Source organism: Lepidothrix coronata, unplaced genomic scaffold (genome assembly GCF_001604755.1).
Source record: "Lepidothrix coronata isolate B3197 unplaced genomic scaffold, Lepidothrix_coronata-1.0 Scaffold4, whole genome shotgun sequence".
NCBI lineage: Eukaryota > Metazoa > Chordata > Aves > Passeriformes > Pipridae > Lepidothrix > Lepidothrix coronata.
In genome coordinates, this window is record NW_016690184.1 from 7,173,497 (window position 1) to 7,194,250 (window position 20,754).

General features: G+C 35.9%; 1 protein-coding gene across 1 annotated transcript in view; it reads left to right on the forward strand.

Annotated features, from left to right (window-relative positions):
- TTK (TTK protein kinase) overlaps nt 1-20,754 on the forward strand; it is a 33,226-nt gene that overhangs the window by 2,179 nt on the left and 10,293 nt on the right. The window contains exons 2-15 of the mRNA XM_017823747.1: nt 673-843; nt 2,446-2,590; nt 2,836-3,061; nt 7,246-7,352; nt 10,995-11,138; nt 12,545-12,653; nt 12,780-12,855; nt 12,937-13,037; nt 13,574-13,673; nt 14,395-14,518; nt 17,209-17,390; nt 17,489-17,625; nt 19,145-19,271; nt 20,393-20,482. Coding sequence (XP_017679236.1) covers nt 2,446-2,590; nt 2,836-3,061; nt 7,246-7,352; nt 10,995-11,138; nt 12,545-12,653; nt 12,780-12,855; nt 12,937-13,037; nt 13,574-13,673; nt 14,395-14,518; nt 17,209-17,390; nt 17,489-17,625; nt 19,145-19,271; nt 20,393-20,482 — 1,668 coding nt within the window. The 5' untranslated portion in view covers nt 673-843. The remainder of the gene's footprint in view (nt 1-672; nt 844-2,445; nt 2,591-2,835; nt 3,062-7,245; nt 7,353-10,994; nt 11,139-12,544; nt 12,654-12,779; nt 12,856-12,936; nt 13,038-13,573; nt 13,674-14,394; nt 14,519-17,208; nt 17,391-17,488; nt 17,626-19,144; nt 19,272-20,392; nt 20,483-20,754) is intronic.

Here is a 20,754-nt window from a genome sequence, read left to right on the forward strand (position 1 = left end):
TCCTTTGGCTCCTTGTTTAGTGGGTCTGTGTGAGGGGTTGAAACTACTACACTGTATTTAGAGGTAGTTTTGTATCTTCCTGATCTTTAGATACATATTCTCCATTTCTTGGTTCCCTGTCCCTAACTTTGTCTCTGGATCTTGGGTGTGCTGCAGTGTAGTTGTTGCAGTTGGAAGCTCAGTTCCTGTTGAGTGTGTGTGTAACAGCCTGTGGCTGTTGTAGGTCTTTGCTGTCTTTCAGATTTTGAACACACAGCCCAGTGAAATTGATGGCAAACGCTTTCTTTAAAAGTAATCATGCAGCAGATTAAGAAAAAAAGGAAACTCTGAATACTTGCTTGTGGTTGAACTTTGGCATGAGTAGAAAGACTGCTGGCAAATCATGACAATACACAGGCAAATATGCCATTAGTGTATTTTTTTAATCTCCAAACATCATAACAAGCTGATACATTTTGAAGTGCTTGCCCTCATTCACAAAGTAATCTTCAAGCTTTTTTGTTCTGTTTTTATTGCTATATAGGAATATTTTTACTGATTTAATGAAAACTGTGTTTCTGGGATGACATAAGCATGAGGCAAGATTACAGGGTTTACTGACTTTTCAATGTCTAACCATTCAATGACTTTACAGACTTTTCAATGTCTAACCATTCAATTTCTGATACACAGGCACTTCTTCAGGATTGGAGAGCTGCCTTTCTTGGGGCTCATGGGATCATCTGAGGTAGTCTGACCCTCATCCACCCTACCTTTTTGACAAGGCATATCCATTCTTCAGGAAAGATTTTCTCCATAGTAGTGCACATTGAACCTTGAGCAGTTAAGCAGCACGCTGTCAATGTAAGTTTGATGCATACTGTTGTGACTTTAAATCAAATTTATGCAGAAATTTATTTTTCTTTTTGTCTACTGTATTTGGCAAGCTATAACTGCAAGAATAATGAAGCTTTGACATTGGTGAGGAAAATATAGTCTGTTTAAAAAAACCAAAATCCATCTGGGTATTTTAGTAATTACAGTTGTAATGAGAGATTGAGGTATTACTGAACACGAAGTAACTTTCTTTTGGTTGTCTTGGTGCTTCAGGTTATGGAGAATCTGACTTCACCTATACTTGGAGGGAATGGGTAGTGTTCAAGGACAGATCTCTAAGGATATTCTCACCCACAAAGAGGAGATTGGAGTATCCAATTCCCCACAGTCCTTTCTACTGTATTTTCAAAAGGCAAAACTGCAGTGTGTACCAAAATTTTCCTTATGAAATGAATAATTGTCATCTTTAGAGTGGCATGTGGACAGTCTTTGCTATAGTAATCACGTATGTAATTTTTAGCAACGTGATCTCCAGAAGATGGGGCAGTTTACAGACCCACTCTCAGAACAGCCTAAGTTGACTCTTAGGGAGAAACAGATATTAAAGGAAGTTCCAAACAAGTATTGAAAATTAAATTATTAATTAATTATTAATTATTCAATGTATCTTTTTGAAGATAAATGAGGAGGGTTCTTTTTTTGGTCTCAGCTTAGGGAAATAAAAATTGTATTTCAGATACTACTCATTTAGCATATAGTCTCTAGCTTTCATAATTATTCTTTTCTGTACAGGTCTTGCTTGCAGCTATATTTGGGGGGATACTTGCTTCTGCTTTATTTAGACCACTGAAAATATTTCATTTTGTGAAGGAAGGGACCATTTTCAGAACTTAGTGCATTTTTTACTTTTCTGCAAAAATATTCAAGTTAGGTCTTAAATGTTTCTTAAGGTGCTAAGACATCTTCATAGTGGTAATGTAGATGGTGTTTTTACCAGATTAAGTCTTAGAGTTTACACAAAGAAACTGTACTTTGAACCTACAAAACTTCTATATAGACAAGAGCAGGCTTAATATTCTTGATGTGCCATTTCTAGTACAGGATGAACATGAAATATGGCTACTATTGCTTAATAAGCAAGCTCTATAAGCACAATAATCTTTCTGATTTATGATCTCTGCTTGTGGAAAACAGAGTGGTGCTCTTAAAATAATGCCATCTTGTAGTGACTAATGCTCTAAAAATTAATTGTCAGAATTCCTGAGAGTGGTGCATGGTTTATTTTTTAAATAGTGGGGTCAGAGGTGAATGAACTTAATTTATCCCATTCAATTCTTTCTCTATCTATAATTCATCTAAAAATAGATCTGATGTTTCTGAGCCTTCCAGCAACTTTTCATCGACCTTTTATACCTGAGTACCAAAGGAACAATGACCAACAATTCACTGTAAAACTAAACTTACTCTTTCTTTGAACCTATTTAATCTGTCCAAAGTGCATTACCTTCTTGTTTCTGGGCCAAGCTGCAAATTATACAGGAGAGGCTTTCCCATGGTAATTCCAGGTTGAAGGTGAGCTACAATAGGGTTCTTTAGTAACTTCCCTGTTTTTTAACCTTGTGTCTGCAGATGGAGGAGGCGGACCTAAGTGAAAGAGGATTGCCGCAAATTGCATCAATCATGAATAGAGTTAGAAACTTGAAAAACAAATACAGAAATGAAGACAATATCACAGATGAGCTTAACTGTACTAAAATCTCAGCTGATACAACAGGTATTTGGTTTTGTTATTCTTTTGTCATTCTGGCAACAGATCTTAATTTAGACTGAGTGAAAAGATTTAGCATTCAGTATTAAGGACCACAGAGTAAATTTTGTTCCTCTTTGTTTCTTAACTGCATTGCTCTAATCTTGTTTAAAAAATAAAATCAGTAATTGTCTTGTGGGATAGCTTATAAGAAGTATTTTCTTCCAGTCATATTTGCCTTTTTAATCAATCATTTTTTGTTTTTATGTCAGATAACTCTGGAACTGTTAATCAAATAATGATGACAGCAAATAATCCGGAAGATTGGCTATGTTTTTTGCTTAGACTAGAGAAAAAGGGTGTTCCTCAGATGGATGTTAGCCTACTGAACAGACTCATTGGTCGTTACAGTCAAGCGGTGACTGCATTACCTGCAGAAAAGTACAGTCAAGATGAGAGCTATGCTCGCATCCTTGTGAGATTTGCTGAGTTGAAAGCGTAAGTATAAATTTTCAATATAAGAACTCATCGTTCTGTGCTCGAATTATGACAAAAATACCTTGTTTTGTAAGTGGTTTCTGCAACAAATTATTGTTGAGTGTGTATGTCTTCTTATTGGCTGTTTGAAACTGAGCAGCTTTGGTGAGTCAGCTTATCAGTTGTCTCCACAGTGCTTGGATTTTTTGTATATGCTAATAAGCATATACAAAGATTGTTTGGAACTGTTTGATTTAGAGGTGTTAACACTTTCTTTTTTCTTGGTTCTATATGTAAGGTACATGGGAAAAAGCAGGAGACTATGTTTTTTCAGTTTTATGCTACTATGCTTTCTCCCTTGCTAGTACTCAGCACAGTTAAATTAAATTAGCTGCTTAGGATAGGAAGAATGTCTCAGAACATTGTTCTGTACTTCCATACTTGGAAAATTAATTTTGATTGTAGTCATTTATTGCTTTATTTAGTCCAGACTTGAACAGTGTGGTTATTCAGATGTGTTCAGATGTAATTTAGGGCAGGGTTATAATGTGATTTTTTTCCATAAGGGGTTCTTCTGAAATATCTTGAAATATCATTACAGCAAATGTTTTGATGAAGAACTGTAGTTGAATATTGCAGCAATGTAACAATTATTGCTGAGCAGGTAGTCTTCCAGTGAACATGGCTAGTCTTTTTCTTGGATGTCCTTCCTCTGTTTGACTCTTTGGCATGTGGCTTTGTCTTCCTGTATAATTGTCTACTCTTTGTACTGTCATTTACATGGGTCTTGCTGCATCACTGTTTACTAAAAGCGTACAGTGGAAGTAATCTGTTGAATCCCCTGTTGAGAAACAAACAGAACTGAATAGTGGCCTTCTTGTGAAACCTTAGTATCTTGAAGAATTAAGGTGTTTATGTGTAATTGGAATAAAGAATCTCTTCCAGAAAGACTCCAAAGATACTGAGAGGTAGCATTCTTGTTTAAAGATTAGTTGCTTTTCCTCAGAACAGAAACTGTGTAACATAGGCTTCTGGATCATACTTTGTGGAATTTCTTTTCCATAATAGAAATTGGAAGCTCTTATCCAGTCACATCTTTTATCTCATTATAGGAGAGTTTAAGTTCAGAAAGATTATTTCCTTAGTCACTTGGATCTATTTCCACTTGATCCTTAGAACATGGCTTGAAAAGCAAATACTTCTAAGGTGTACGTAAGAGGTCAGTATTCTGTGTGTTATACTGCAGAAAGTAAAACTGAAGGCACTGTCAGTTAATGTGTCCAGTTAATATGTATGTTAATGTGTCAGTTTGTCTAGTACTATGTATTTTGTCTCTGCTTGGTTTTAGCTCCTATCAAAGAAAATCCTGTCATCTCATGACTTCCTAGAGTGCTTCTGGTTTATTTTTTTAGCTATTGCAAATAAAGCAACACTAATAGGTGCTCTGATGATGCTGCCTTTGGTGGGAGAAGAAATATGCTTTTCAATAGAGTTCTGCTTGCTGTTCTCCCACATGTTCCATCTAAACGAGGTGGAAAAGAAAGTCAGCATCACAAACTTCAGCACCAGTGGCAGTAGTTTGAGATTTTGGTGTCTATTGCCATCAACATTTTCTTCTGATCATAGAATCATAGAATGTTAAGGGTTGGAAGGGATGTTAAAGATCACTTAGTTCCAACCCCTTCTGTCATGGGCAGGGACGCCTCCCACTAGACCATGTTGCTCAAGGCCTCATTCGACCTGGCTTTGAACACTTCCAGGGTTGGGGCATCCACAACCTCCTTGGGCAACCTGTTCCAATATCTTACCCACCCTCATAGTACAGAATTTCTTCCCAATATGTAGCCTACATTTCCCCTCTTTCAGTTTGTACCCATTATTCCTTGTGCTATCACTACAGTTCCTGGTGAAGTGCCCCTCTTCGACTGCTCTGTAGCCCCCCTTCAGATACTGAAAGGTTGCTATGAGGTCTCCATGCAACCTTCTCTTCTCCAGGCTGAACAGCCCCGATGTTCTCAGCCTCTCTTGAGAGGAGAGGTGCTCCAGCTGTCTAATTGTCTTTCTGGCCCTTGTCTGGACTCTTGCCAACAGATCCATATCCTTCTTATGCTGGGGGTCCCAGAGCTGAACACAATGTTTAAGGTGGGGTCTCACAAGAGTGAATTAGTTGGGGAGAATCACCTCTTTTGACCTACTGGCCACACTGCTTTTGATGTAGCCCAGGATACATTTGGCTTTCTAGGCTGTGAGTGAACACTGCCAACTCATGCTGAGTTTTTCATCAGCCATCACCCCCAAGTCTTTCTCCACCCAATGAGTAGGTGTGAAATTGGATTATTCCATTCTTGGCACTGGACCTTTATTGTCCTGGTATCTTCTCTAGCTGCAGTCTGCTTTGCCAGTACCTTTTGACCAATTATGATAGCAAGGTTGTCTGAAGAACCTTTGAATGTACTCTGAAATAGTCAAAGGCAAACAGTGCATCTGTATTGTACATTAATCATGCCAGGCCTGCTCTCACATAATGCTTCTGACTATAGCACAGTGCCACCAAGTGTGTGGCACTTGATGCCTATTGCTAGTGCATTGGGTCTTGTTGTTTGTGTTGCTGTCCAGGCTGTTGCTGCTTTCTGTTGGAACTTAAAATTTAACATTCTCTTGGAAAGTGAATGTAATTCATGTTACAGCCTTACTTCTTTTGCTCAGACTGCCTGCAGATGGGTTATTCCATGCCTGTCTTATTGTTTTGGGTGATCAGAGATGAGTTCACTAAACCTACTGGAGTCTGGTAACATGCCTAAACTATGATAGATTATCTCATTCTTAATTCCACAGAATCCTGCTGAAAATACGTTCTCTTTAGTTTTCCATGTTGTATTTTTCTGTACTTTTATTTTGAACCATTATCATAAATCTTTCCCTCTTCCCACTTTTAAGTGGTACCTTTGCTTACCTGTTGAGGCAGGTGGAATTTTGAAAAGAATTCCTTTATCTCTTGATTATGGATGTTGCTAGTAAAAGTGTTATGCTCCTTTTTTTAGTAATATTAAAAAGGGAGAGTGAGTTCATTGAAACGTAAGATTAATTTGTTATTTCATACTGATGTAGATTTAGGCCTTTTGTATCTTGATTAGTATTAACGTAGGCTGTAGTTCCTCTAGAATATTTAAATGCTGGTGTACTGTGTGCGAGCACTATCCTGCTTAGCAATCTATGGCTGAATGTGAAACTAGGATTAAAATTTGGTGAAAGTAAACAAACTATGCAGTGTGAAATATGTTATCTGGACTTTGTGGCTTAGTCTCTACATTTTGAAGTATACCATGCTTGCCACTGCTTCTTCTGGCATGTCTGCAGAAAATAGACTTAATCCACATTGTGCTACCGAATTTCACTGATGAGACTGCGTTGTCTAGGAGTAGGGGGAAAACTGAGTTATCTACATCTGGTAAGGAGTTGGTGTTCCCACAGAACCCTTAATAGAGGTGGTTATTGGATAAATGCTCTCATTGTGTCCTGGTTTTCTGGTCCTGTGGTATTTTAGATGTACCTGCAGAAATAACTTCTTTCAATGACCTACATCTCTGCTAAGGGAATCTGACTGTTTGGGTACAGCTGCAGAGGCTCTTCATTGTAGAACAGCTCAACCTCTAGCAGAAGTTTGGAGTTCAATATTGCTTTTATGTAAGGAATTGCTGCAGGCTATAACTAGTAGTGTATATAATGTTTCTTCTGACTTTATTAATATGATACATTTTTGCATTCTTGGTGTTCCTAAAGCAATCTCCTTGTCCTCTGCCTTGCAACCTCCTTGTGTAGGAGTAGTTCTATCTACAAGAATGGTGATGTTTCTCTGGAAGGGCTGCAGGTGGGTGTTCTGTACTGGTTAGTGGGTGCTCCAAGGGAAAATATCGGCGTATTTTGAGGCATAACATAAACAGTGACAAGGAATGAGTCCTTCAGCTTTCTCTTCTGGGTTTGAGCATTTTCTGGATTTTTTGAAAGGTTCAGCTTTATGTGTTTCAATTATTAGCTTTCTAAGGTTTGTTGCATATTTGTAGTACACTGATTGCTCTAAGGGAGAGGAAAATCTTTAGCTATAGATGGATTGTTTTTCCAGAGTTATCTAAAGCCATTATTCAGCACATGGAACTTGTTTCTCAAGCTCTTCACCTTTTATAACTATTAATATGCTGTTTTTACAGTCTTCAGGATCCAGAGGAGGCACGGGACCAATTTCATCTGGCCAGACTGAACTGCAAGCAATTTGCTTTTGTGCACGTGGCTTTTGCACAGTTTGAGCTATCACAAGGTGTGTAAAAAAACTTGTTTGGTATTGCTGTTCTGTGTTGTTCTAGGTTTTGTTGTCATCAACTTCTTCTCTGTTACATTATTTGCAAGGAAACTTGTAAGTATTAAATCAGAAAGAAAAAAAAAAGCTGGATTTTCTTTTTTTGAATGAAATTTATTGAGAATGTGGGTTCATTTTTGAATGAAAATATGCACACTGTTCATGATAGGTTTTTTTCCTTTTTAGAAATAACTTTCAAACAAGATGAAAACTGTCAGTATATTCTATTTTTTTAGCTTAGATCTTGCAGTGGAAGGTTTTTGAATAAGGCTCTTGCTGCATTGAAGAGCGATGCTCAAATTTGGGTGGTGATTTCCCTTTAGATACTTTGTTTGCTTGTGGAACAAATTCTGTCTTCTTCCAAACAGCAACTGTAGATTCTTGATATGTTTTTTATTAAACCAGAATACACTATCAATGTGCAATTTGGTTGCCTGGTACTTGGTAGCAAGGCTGTGTTGCCTGCCCGTAGGGTGTTTTTGGGTTTCTTTTCCTTCTATGGGTGATTTGAGCAGTGATCTCTGTCACCCTATTAATTTCTTCTTTTAACATCTTGCTCTATACAGAAAGACAAGCACATCCCATTAAAGCTCTTTTCTTATTTGAAAAGAAAAGGCTTGGTGGATATATCTTGATTTTTTTTTTTTTTGTGATTTGTTTTTCTTTGGGTTTTTTTGGTTTGTTTTTTTTTTTGTATCACACAAGCTGTTGTATACTGCCTAGTATGAGAACTTCTCCCCAAACTTAGCTACAATAAATAATTAAATGAAATTAATCTGCCTATTCTACACCCTGTATTCTGAATACATTTTACATTTTTATTTCTCTTCATTTACTTCTGTTTATTTTCCACTGGTAGTGGTTTTCTCTATGAATTTTTCACTCCAGTACTACTTTTTAACTGTATATTAGGATACAGTTTAGATGTTCAAAGTGTGTCCCATGACACAGAGCCATTTTGTTAAAATCAATAATAGATACTCATTTATCCTGTCACATCTTCCAGTTTTTCTTAACTGATAAGTTTATTTGTAATGGAACAGGACAGTCTGTGGAAACCCTCCTCAAATACATGCTATGTAAAATAATTGATGGAGGAAGTTTACTGAATATGACTACAGGATGGGGAGAAGACAAAAATTTGCATATTGTGACTTGAAATTACAGTCTCTCTGTTTAACATAAATCAGTTATCTGACCAGTCTTGTTCTAATATAATCTTGTGGTATTGAACTTCTAAACAGTATTAAATAAGCTAATTGTTGCTTAGTGTAGCTAATAATTTGCTTAGTGAGCACTGTATGTTTATTTAAACAGATAATAAGACACTAATACTGCAATAATAAAGATATTGTTAAATAAGTGTAATAAAACCTATTGTGTAATTTAAGTGTAGAAATATTGCTACAGGTTACCAGTGACTAAATTCATCCTGTAGCTGTGGGATGTTTTCATGCAATAGTTTATCTTACTTTGACAGCAAGTAGTTAACGTAAAATGAAGTCCTAATCCCAAAGGAAATAAGCCAGTTATGATTGGCTTTGTATCTCCGGTGTGCTCTCTGATTTGTATCTGTTACCCTTGAGCTGATCTAGGTGTCACTTGGAAATGTGTATGAAGCTGTAGTGTCCCTGCTGCGTGCTTCAAAGAGGATTAACGGAACATGTGATTTGTACAGTGTTACTTAAGAGTGCCGTTCCTTTTTCACTGAGTGTGTCCAGCTTAGGCCAGAGGGAAAGGAGGAGAGTAGTGCTTTGTTGCCTCCTCATCCCAGTCATTTCAGCAGTGCTTTGGCACACCTGTCAGTATTTGCATTAAGAATGAAAAGTTAATTGTACATTCACTTCCTTGGCTCACAGTTTTCCTCCAGATAAAGCTCAAGTTGAAGTTATGAAATTAGAGTTGGCAAATTGATGTCGATTTCTTAATAATTGAATATTGATGGTCTGAAAATGGAGTGCCCTTTTTGGTTTTGGGGTTTTTTTGTTTTTTTTACTTAAATACTAACTACCATTTCATTTGAATAGGTCAGATGAGGATCTGTCTTGTCCTTACTTGGGTGACTTGGGTAGTATACTTGAAGCAAAATTTGCTGTGAATTGGTCAGAACTCGTAAGCGTAGATAAAACTCTGCTTTTGGCTATGTAAAATGTTATGCTAAGGTGGATGAATCAGGCTTTTGGTATGTGGCAAAGTGGACTGATTGAAACTCAGAAATACTTCTGACTTTACTTTTGTGCTTTGGATCCTCATCTGTTAAGGGGGATGAAGCAGTTAATTTTTCACACGGGTGTTGGTGTCACGCTCTTTCTTACTCAATGAGACATATAATAATAGGAGGAATTACTTTCGAGTAGCAGGTCTTGTTGAAGCAATGTGTGGTTACTAAATATAGCCAAAGGTAGAACCACAGAATGCTGGTTAAGGATTCTTAAAGCCCATGCACTTGCTAATGATTTGAGAGAAAAAACAGTGTTTGACTATATGGTTAAAAACCAAGTTACAACAAATAAGCACAAAATAGATTTAAATGAAAGCATAGCCAATCTAATTTTGGTGTTTCCTTGTTTTGGTGTCTGACATCACCCATTTAGTATTCTTAAAATAGGTTACTTAAAGCATGAGTTCTTAATACATACACTGCAGTCCCCCCAACCTGAACTGCAGGCAGCACTGACATCTAACTTGAGTTACTGGTGGGGTTTTGAGTGCTGGAGACATGGTGCTCTTAAATATGCTACTATATAATATCAGAAATAATTAAGTATAAATGTATGTGGTACCAGTAAGGACAAAGTGGCTGATGTTCTGCTGCTTTGAAATTGAGGAAGAACAGCATTTGAGATTTCAGGGGCATTGACAGCTGTAACAAAACATTGCATCATTTTGCACTGATGCTCTTTAAACCAGGGAACATATTATGGTTGCAGTACTCTTCTTTCCTTATTTGACTTTTACTTTTTTTAATGGTTGTATGCATACGTGTAAATTGATGGTTTCTGATATGTTTTGTTAAAACACTCCCTTTTCCCTCCCAGCTCTCTTCAATATTATCTGCTTATGGCATTTAGTAATGTCTAAAATTGTAATGAAACCATATCTTTGCTTTTCACTCCTCTTTTCTTAACTGTAGTGCTGCCTGAAGCAGTGATGTTTTATTTAATAGCTGCTTTTAAATTTGGTTTCTATTAAGTGCATTAAAGATGTTTTATATATGTAATAAAATTTTTGTGTGGTCAGATCTAAATGGAAGTTCATAAAAGTTGTATTTCCTTGCCGATACTACAGAAAAAGTGGATTTTAGAATATTTTGTACTTCCTTACAGTTCCTGTAACACTAAAAAGTACAGAAAGTGCATATTTTGTGATGTGGTGTTCAACTTAATGTGAAAAATTGACTTAGATGATTCACTTTTAACTTGTTCCAGGCAGTATCCTTAAAGTGAATATGTAAGGGGAGAAGTGCCTCATGAACAATGGCTTCATAGAATGGTGTAAATGTAAGATAGCATGAATATAACCAGCTCATTAAAAAACAACATTGCCCTGGTGTAATTGTTTTTCACTTACTTGATTTCTAACTCTGTGTTTCTTACTACTTAGAAAATGAGAAGAAGTGTAAGCAGATCCTTCAGAAAGCTGTGGAGTACTCTGCTGTTCCACTAGAAATGTTGGAAACTGCTCTGCAAAACTTTCATTTGAAAAAAAAGCAGTTACTTTCAGATGAGGACAAGGAGAATTTAGCAGGTAACTGCAGTTTCTTAAAATATTAGTTGAGTTTATACCTATTGTAATATTAGATTGGAAAAAAATCTCTAGTGTTTTTCCCTTCCAGATAAGAACTCAGAATCTGCTATTGTCTAATAAACAGATACATTTATTTATCTTATCAATCTTACTCCATCAGTACTCTTTTTTTATCTTCAGTGCAGTGATAGTAGTTCACAGTGGCCATGGGATAGTGGGTTCTGTAATTCTGCAGAGGGTGTTCCTCTGACTGTCATTACATATTTGTAGTTTGTAATAGAGGCTTACAGCTGGAAGTGTGAAATAAGAGCTGCTCTTGGTAGAGAAGAAATAGAACTGAAGCATACAGACTAAACCATACAGATAGATTACTTGGAGGTGTATCTTCTGACACACTGAGGAAGTGCTGGTGGGCATTTCAGTGAAGTCAAATCTGGGAAAAATAATTCATTTCAACTTTATTTTACATATGGACAAAACCTGTGTGTTTATCAGTACTAAAGTGCTTGGCTATTTCGTAAAACATAACTGATCCTGATTGCTGGGTATATAATTCAATAAGGGAATAGTTATCTCTTGAAGTTTTCAGGAGATAAATTTGTTTGGAATGGAATTGAGCAAAACACGTGGTTTGACTTAAATACTGAAGTGTGTGTAGCTAACTCTTCCAAGAGTGTTGTCAAACACTTCCATGTTTTTGCATTGTATAAGGACAGAATGTAATTTCCTTAGGGATATATTTTCACACGTGTGGTTTGAGATTTGCCTGTCTCCTGTTGAACCAACCTTTGAGTGAAATGCTAGTTGGGTACAGAGAGAAACCCAAACATTTAGGAACAGTTGTAATATTCAGATATAGTATTAGTTTTTAATCAATTTTATTTTCTGTCCTGTTCCATTTTAGCTGAGGGAATGCCTCTGACAGAACACATGGCAAAACCCTGTGTGCCAATTAGGAAGCAGTGAACTTTGGGGCAAGTGTAGGCTTATTTAGTTTTTTACCTACATGAGCTTGTAACATTAGGTATTTTTGTAAAATGCTAAATCGTAGTTGAGTTATTTAGAGATAAAAATTCAATATATGTTTTGTTTTCACAAAACTCATTATTAATGTAAGCAGGAGTTATAAGATTAATGTGCAACTTCATATAACTTTTGCCAGAACTTCAATAACCAAGCAAGATTTTCTACTGGATTAACATGGGCTGGTGAATGAGCTGAATGCTTGATATTCCCTGACCTCACACAGCTCATAAGACCACTCTCAAATTTGCTATCAATGAAATCAACTGATTTAATTTAACCCAAATAATTGCTTAGAACAATTCAGTTGAATTTACCTGATATGAATTAGGTATTATTCTCAAGTGTCTTAATCTGAATGATTCTAACTATTTTCCTTACAGTATCAAGCACACAGGAGTCTGGGCTTCAGAACATAGTTGGAAATCACAGAAACATAAAAAGGAATGATTCTGGTGAAAATTCTTCTACTCTTAACAAACTTTTTTCTGGGTAATGTCTTGATTTCTTACTTAATTTCTTAAAACATAATTTAAACCAAAACCAAACATGCACACTACAGTGTTGTTTGTTTGGCTTTGTGTTTATTTTGTGTGATTGTTTTTTTTTTTTCTTCAGGGAAGAAAAGTCTCAGGAACTTGGTGCTCTAGTGAATTATCACAATCCATTGAGACCACTAAACAAATCTAACCAGGTAGAACGTGTAATGTTTTCTTAAAAATCTTGAACTCTTTATTCTGCTTCACACACCTGATAGCATTCCATTTGCTCTTAGACTTGCCCATTTGGGAGGGTTCCTGTTCAACTACTGTGTGATGATGGTGATGATGTGGAGAATTCAGATGTCATCCCGCTTACGGCTAGTGTTATGAAGAGGTATGGTTGTTTGGTTTACTGCAGCACAACAGATTTTGATACTCCTTTTCAAGGTTGGTTTATTGGTTAATGGAAATGTCAAATGCTAAGAAGGTTAAAATTGACCTGAAGATACTAGTCAAATAGTCATTATAGTTGCAAGAGATATGGCAGTATAACCTACTTCTGATCTTACTACTCAGATTCCTTGTATGAAAGCATACAAAGATAAATTACTTGTTCCAACTAATCAGCAGGGTCAAAAGAAATGGAGATTCGGGCAAAAATAAATTTTGTTCAAATTATCTTCTTCTTTGCGTATTCCAGTTTTTAAAATTAGATAAAAGATAGTCTTGTAACTTTGAAAATATTTTTAAATCCTCATTTTTAACAGACTTCTTTGTATTGTTTCTCACTTCTGTATTAGAGTAGACCCGCTTTTCTGTATATTTGAAGCTTGTAGCCAAAAGTCTTCACACAACTGCCTTTTTCATCTAGTTCACAAAAAGACCATTGTACGCTGGCGTGTGTTGTAATTAACAATGTTACTTCAATAGGCAGACATCCAGCTCCAAATGTACCGCTTTTGTTGCGCCTTTTCCGCCATCAGAACCGAAATCTGATGGGTGTGATTCATATGACCTGAGAGACTTACAGGTAACTTAAATATCTTTAAAATATATATAAGGAACTCATTCTGGCTATCCTATCTATTAGAAAGAAAGATACAACAACACCTTTTTCAATTCAAGAAAGAAAGAAGGTATAACTTCCCTTTGTTGAGTAATCAGTAGTAGATAGAAACTTTCATTGTGGCTTTTAAATTTGAAAACTATTATGCCTAATCAGGCATTAAGAAAGAGCTTTCTCTAAACAGTACCTCCGATGGGAGCAATAGGGGTAGTGTTAGAAATCATTATATGATTTGTGAAAAGGGGATAAGCAGATTTTAACTTGACTATGGGAGCTCTTTCAGATGTTGTCACAAGTTTTAGAATGAGAAGTACTCTATGTAATGAATTCCATTTAACTAAGTTTTTAAGTGCTTTATGGAGCTGTAAATTATGGCTTTTGATAGAGGTTAGTTTTCAGCTATAGCCTTGCATTTTCATGTCCCATATCCTCATTTCCCAGAAGAAAATTCCAGAATAGAAAGCATTTGGGCCTTTATTACAGAAAATGGATTATGGAAATTCAGAGGGTTGATGTATTTCAAAGTAGCATCAGTAATACTTGTCTGTGTAACCTGCACTGTTTTCTGAAGCATATTTGAAGATGCTTTGTGACGCATCTCTCATTTAATTACCATAAGAAAATGTCTTTTGGATACTACTCTTGAATTCTTTGATGCTTTTAAGATGCTTTTTATGTTCTTTAGTCCTTACAAGAAAAAGCTTCATTACAGTTGCAGCTGTTGAATGGGGACAGCTTAGAAAGCGCTAACAATTCATCTGTAACTCTCAAACCCGAAGTGGATACAAGTCTTGTGAGGAAACGAGAAGGTAACTATTAATGCGATGTGTGAGTAGTTTGAAATAGAAGAAGCATTGAGAATATGCTGCCCTGTATTTTTAAAAAAAATTCTAAATAAAATTAATAAATAAATTGCTAAATAAAATGTTTTTCAAAAAGCAGAAGTTGATCTGATTGGAATTGGATTATTTAATTAAAATTTGGCTTTTGCATGGTATCTGTGATAGTTTTGGGAAAAATATAACCCCAAAGCCCACAAAAATCCCAGCTGTGACACTGTCTAAAACTGGAGTGCTGGACTTGATGTAAAATGCCAATGTATAGTGCTAATTCACTATGTCCTTACCTCTTGCAATACATATAAGAAATAGGCATCAAAATAGCAACAGTGCAAGCTTAAGATTTGCCAGCCTGAGAGTGGTGTCAGGAGTGTCAAATTACAGTGCTAATTTATACTACAAAGAAAAAAGTTAGAAAAATTCAAGTGAAGGACTATAAAATCCTTGAAAGGTCTGTTTAGTTTTTAATTTTGGTGGGTTTTTTTGGAGACAGGTTTGCTTTTCCTATGACTTTTCTTGTGTATGCTCCTAGTTTACCCTATAGATGCTATAGATCTAACTTGGTTTGTTGAAGCTTAATCTTGAGATGGTTTTGGCTAAAGTAAGCTTAAAAAGGTGAGACATTGTCTTTCACTTAAGAAGGTGCAAAACTACAATTCTCTGAATGCGGAATATCTGCACTATCTGTTGCTTTCAGCACTCTTCTTTCTGTCCTGTTTACCCATTAGATTGTGAAACTCTAGGTTGCTTTTTCTGCTGCTGTTTATGTATCGGAGACTATTTTCTTATTTTAGGATTGTTCATGTATTTGAGTTACTTATTTCTACTTTAGTCAGCCCTTTCTTGTGTTTTTCTTGGTTTCATCTGTTAAGTGTCTGTTGTCTTTGGTCAACTTCACTGCCTCATGCACATTTACGTATAAATTTTAAATTTATGTCACTTTGAGCATTAACTTGTGTAATACTGTGTTTTCCTCACCTGAGTTTTATCACAGCATAGGCATACATCTTAATCTTTGGGCCAAGTGTACATTAAATAATTTAATGTCATAGTTACTTTCTTATGAGGATTCTCAAAAGTATTAAAGCACTTTGTCAAAAGGCAAATTGCCCTTTTTTTCCTATATCCTGCAAAAAATCTTGAATTATTTTCACCTTTTTTTTCCCTATACTCAGTGCAATCCAGTTTGTTAAATTATATTGCAGGAGTCCATTTGTTTGAAAGAATGACACTTGTACTAAAAAAATGTGTACTTTTTAGAGGCTTGTTAAATTTCAGTGTCAATCAAATGTGCTATTAACATTTTTAATTACTGTAAATGCTTTTGCTTTAAACAGGTTGATTCAACCTTAAGTGTATTATCATTTTTAGAATTTTAATCCTTTAAAGAAATCTAAGTTCTACTATCATTTGAATGACTGAGATATTTACTGCATTATTAACATACTTTTGGGGAATTATTTTAAAGTTCTTTTAAAAAGAGGCAGTTTGGTTTATTGTGGAAATGAATACTTCAGTAGATGTTGGGTTATCTAATGCATAGATTTGGATTATTGTGTGAAGTCACCTTATGACATACAAATACGGTTGGCAAAGAGACCACCTTACATTGTGATCTTTCTGGGAAATTTTATGACCAACTCGGATTTATAGCAAGTATTTCAGGGCTAGAAAAGTTCAGAAGGTTGCTACTAATGATTTTCCACCAGCACCATGCAATATGGAATGCTTGTACTGATATTTTACAGTTACTTGCTACTTCAGTGTTTCATCAGAAATCTAGTTCCCTAAAGTGGCTTTCTGATCCTGCTGAAGAAATTAGGTGAAAATGTCTAATGTTCCAAGAGTTGGATTTAGGATTATGTATATGTACGTATGTATTGTAGAAGAAAAAAGATTTCATTTGAAAAATGGTGATTCTTCAACTTCAGTGTCCCCTCAACCTCCCATTGAAATATTTCTAACTGACTTGGATTGGGAACAGTTTGGGGTTCAGGTCATGCTTTCTCCGTTTGTGCTTCATTCAAACTTCCAGCTGAATTGCACTCAACTGCTCATCATGGGGTGCTGTTTTCTAGTCGTTTGAAAATAAAACTGAACAAGCCTGTGAAGGGACACGCTTAGGCTGTGCTGTTTGCAGCCTGCCCTGTAATCTCCCACCAATGCAATGTCCTGTTACCTCTGCAAAAGGAATCATGAGGTGGAGCATGCCACGTCCCTTTAGGCTTCTGGCTTCAGTCATTGCACTGTGTTATAGGCTGCCTATTGTCACAAGTAACAGGCTTCTAACTGGAAATGTTGCAATAAGCTTATCTTCAGTGCTTTATTAACCTGCTCAGTGCTCCAGGATGTTGTGGTACAAATTGTTAACATAATCATAATTCTGTGTGTTGGTGAAGGAAACAGTGTTATCTGTTACTGTCACAGTAGTATCCTAAGGTTTTGAAGAAAGTTGCCAGATTTGTACACTGAACTGAATATGAATCCTGAAGATTATAATAATATTTTTAATGTCTGATTCCAGTAAATCATCTGTTTATTCTGATCTAGAAAATGGGGTAAAATTGTTCTAGAAACTGTGGGATAAATCTGTTATAATCTGTTTCAAGTATGAAATATCTAGTCTTTTTAGTAATCTATTGTGGGTTTTTTTTTTCCAGAAAATAAAGTTCAGTGTCAGGAGCGGAAAATACTAGAGTCCAAGAGACTGGAAAGTCAACGGCAAGAATCTAGTTTTGATGAAAGCTATAGAAAGCAGTTAGATCAGATGAAACTAAACTGTGTTAGCACCAGAAAAAAATGGCCAGTTCAAGAAGCATCACAGAAAAGCTGCTACAGAGAGGTAAAGTAACAGGAATATGTAGTGCATGTAGCACCAGCCTTCACATGTTGAAGAAATTAAAGAAATAAGAAATTAAAAGCTTGCTTTGTCCTTTGTAGAGAAAACCAATGAACCTTGAACAGTCTGGTCATCCCATTTCAAAAGGATTATCACCACCAGATCCTGTTTCTAAGAGAAGTGATCTATCACATGTTCGGGGAACACCAAGCACCACGTCTAATGACTATATGGCCTGGTAAGCCATGTCTCTGAGCTCCATGCTCATGAAGGGTAGGTGGTCTCTCGAAAGACTTAAGCAGGTTTTAATGGGGTTTCTTAAGTTTTTCTGTTCAGATAGCAAACATTCCATGTGCTTCTGTGAAAGTGCCTGACTTTGAGATTCAGATCGTATTTAGGGACCTTTGCCTTCTCTGTCAGCTTCACAGTATTTGTATGTACACCATCACATCTGTGAGTAGTAGAGCATTTGCCTTTCTCTGACCCCTGCTTATGTGATGCTTTCTTTTAGATGACTTTTTTTTCTGACTGACAAGCCTTCTAGCTTGATAGCTCTGTATCAGTCTAGTTCCCATGATGCAAGTGTCTGAGGGTTTTTAAAAATACTGTAAGGAATCTAGAGGCTTGCAGAATTAAGCACTTAAACAAATGCTAGTATTTCCTAACTTATCTATGTGATCTTAAATTATGCATAAACTCCTATGCCTATGTTGGCAAATCTTTATAATTATATGATTACTTACTATTTTCATAAGTCTCTGGAATGAATCATTTAGGTCAAAGTTGTATGCTGAGTAAGCACTGTTCTTGTTGGTAGGACCTGTCTCTGTAGCTGTAGAATTTAGAATATATGTAGGGAATGAAGTACATCATCTCATGAAGGAACTTGATAAAAGTAGCCCTTGAATAGATTGGTTTTACTTCTTTCAAACTTTGATAATACAGAAATTTTAAAAATTCTCATTACATGCAGTATGTATACACATGGTAAATATGCAGAATGGCTGAGTGCTTCTGTGTTCAATGAGAACCATCCTTTTGACTGGTTTTGTCCTTTTTTTTTTTATTTTAACTTTTGGGATTTTACTCTACAAAAAAATTCTAGGCATATATGTTCTTTTCCAGTTCTGTTCTTGGCATCACTTTCAGTAAATACTGTGGGGAAAAATAAAGTATATTTGGTAATATAAGTAAATAGATGTTAGACACATTGAGGGAACAAATGAAAAACCCATAGGATTTCTTGTGATCTTTCATTTTCTTAAATACATAATCTTTCTGCTCACATGCAGTATGAGCTAAAGTTCTCAAGGAAATCATGTGAGGATTTTTGAAGTTGTCTGTCTCAATACGCTTACCTAAAAAAAAAGGTAATCTAAAAAGGTTTTAAATAAACAACAATATGCTGGAGTAAACTAAGTGTGGCTCAAACTGTCTTGTGGTCAGCTCTTCTAGCCTTAGAGTGCTTTCATGTTTCAGTTGCTGGGAAGTGCCAGCTAGTGTCTGAAGATGGGGATTTAGTTAGTGTTTTAAAAAGTATTTTCTAAGTGTGTTATAGTTTCAGTTTACTTCTAAAGAACTTCTTGATTTGGAAGGTGATGTGGTCTTAATGCTAATTATTGAATGTAGTGGAGGCTTGTGCTCTTGGTAGTCAATAGGGTTTAACTTGCAAGAAGCACTGAAGATTTCAACTTCGTTGTTAAAATAATCTTTAAAAAATGCAACTAAGTGCAGATATTGTTCATAATTTTCTTTAGTTTCAGCACACCAGTTGTAAAGAAGAACTTTCTACCAGGAAGTCAAATTTCTACTCCCTACAGCCAGTTTCCTTATTATCTACCACATACTCCATCAACTCCATTTCAAAATCAAGCTGGCTTGCAGGTAACAATTTTAGGCTGTCTTCTGTAATTTTTAAATACATATTTTCATTGGGGACTACTTTAGGTAAAATGTATGTATATATTTTTTTAATCTAAAATTACTACTCATCTTTCTGGATGTGTAATGGAAAGTAATCTGTATTACTTATTCTCAAAATAACTTTCTTCATGTGTATGTCTGAATCTAGATGAAATAAGTCAGCTCTTGAAAAATCAGTTCAGTTGTGTCAAAATCCTGAAGCCTTTATGTCTGCAACCTAAACCTTTTCAGATCCTACTTAATGACAGACACAAGAACTAGAGTCTCTGTTTTTGTTCTGCTGTGCTTTTGTAGCGCTACTACCCACTACAGTGCAGTACCAATAAAGAGAAGCAATGTGTGTTGAAAACCACGAGTCTGAGGGAGGTAAAAAACCCGAAGACTTGCATGTCTCCTCCATTTTGTTAGATTTCACAAATTTGGATGCATTTGTTATGGCCTGAGATCATGTAAAAATGGGTTACCTTACATGTGCTGCACATTCAGGTAGGAATCTTCCCAGCTGTAGATAAAACTGGGGGATAGGCTTAAGCTTCCTACTAGAGGATAAGTATTAATAAATTAATAAACAAAACTTGAGGCCTTTCTAGGGCTTGGTATAGCAGATATGGGCAAGACAGGCTGTTTCAGCTTCACAACACTGAAATCTCCTGGCTAGTAGTTACTTTCAAATAAAATAGTAGATAGTTTGAGTACAGTTCTCAATTGCATGCTGGGACTGAAAGTCTCTTAGATAATCTGGTTTCTGACAATATATGTGAAGAGGGAGGTGTCTCTAATGGTCTGGGAAGCCTTGTTAAAGAACACCTTTTCCTTGATTTCTGTTGTGAAGAGCATTGGTATCTTTTGCAAGAGTTTAGTGGTGTTATGTTCCAAGTGATGATCATTATATAAATACTTTTGTTTTAGGGATCTTTTAGCTTTCATTTAAAGTTTAGCTTTACTGCTTGCAAGCAGTTTTATCCTGTTCAGAAAGACCAAGACAACTTAAAGCATTTTAACTTAATAAACAATAGAACCTCTACTAAGTTCTGTTGCATGTATACCAATAGTTATTTCTAACCTTTTCTGTATGTACACAGGTTCCTTCTTTACCTTCGCACGAATGTCTTGCCATCAATGGAAAAGTTTATACAGTGTTAAAGCAAATAGGTAGTGGAGGCTCAAGTAAGGTAAGATGCTCCTTTATCCTTTTAGGCAATCACTCGTTGACACAGTAGTAGTTGTATTGTAAACTCACATGAGTGCATAGTACTAACATGTACAAAGTGTTTGACCCAGAGAGTCTAGAAATTTGCTGTTTTATTTAGACTTTTTGCTTTTGAAGATAATTTCTATGGTAGAGTGAGCATTAAAATTCCTAGTAAAATCAGCTCTTCTGTTGTAAGATGTGCTGTAAGATTATATATGTCCTAATGTGAGGGGCTGTAATTCAGGGCAATGT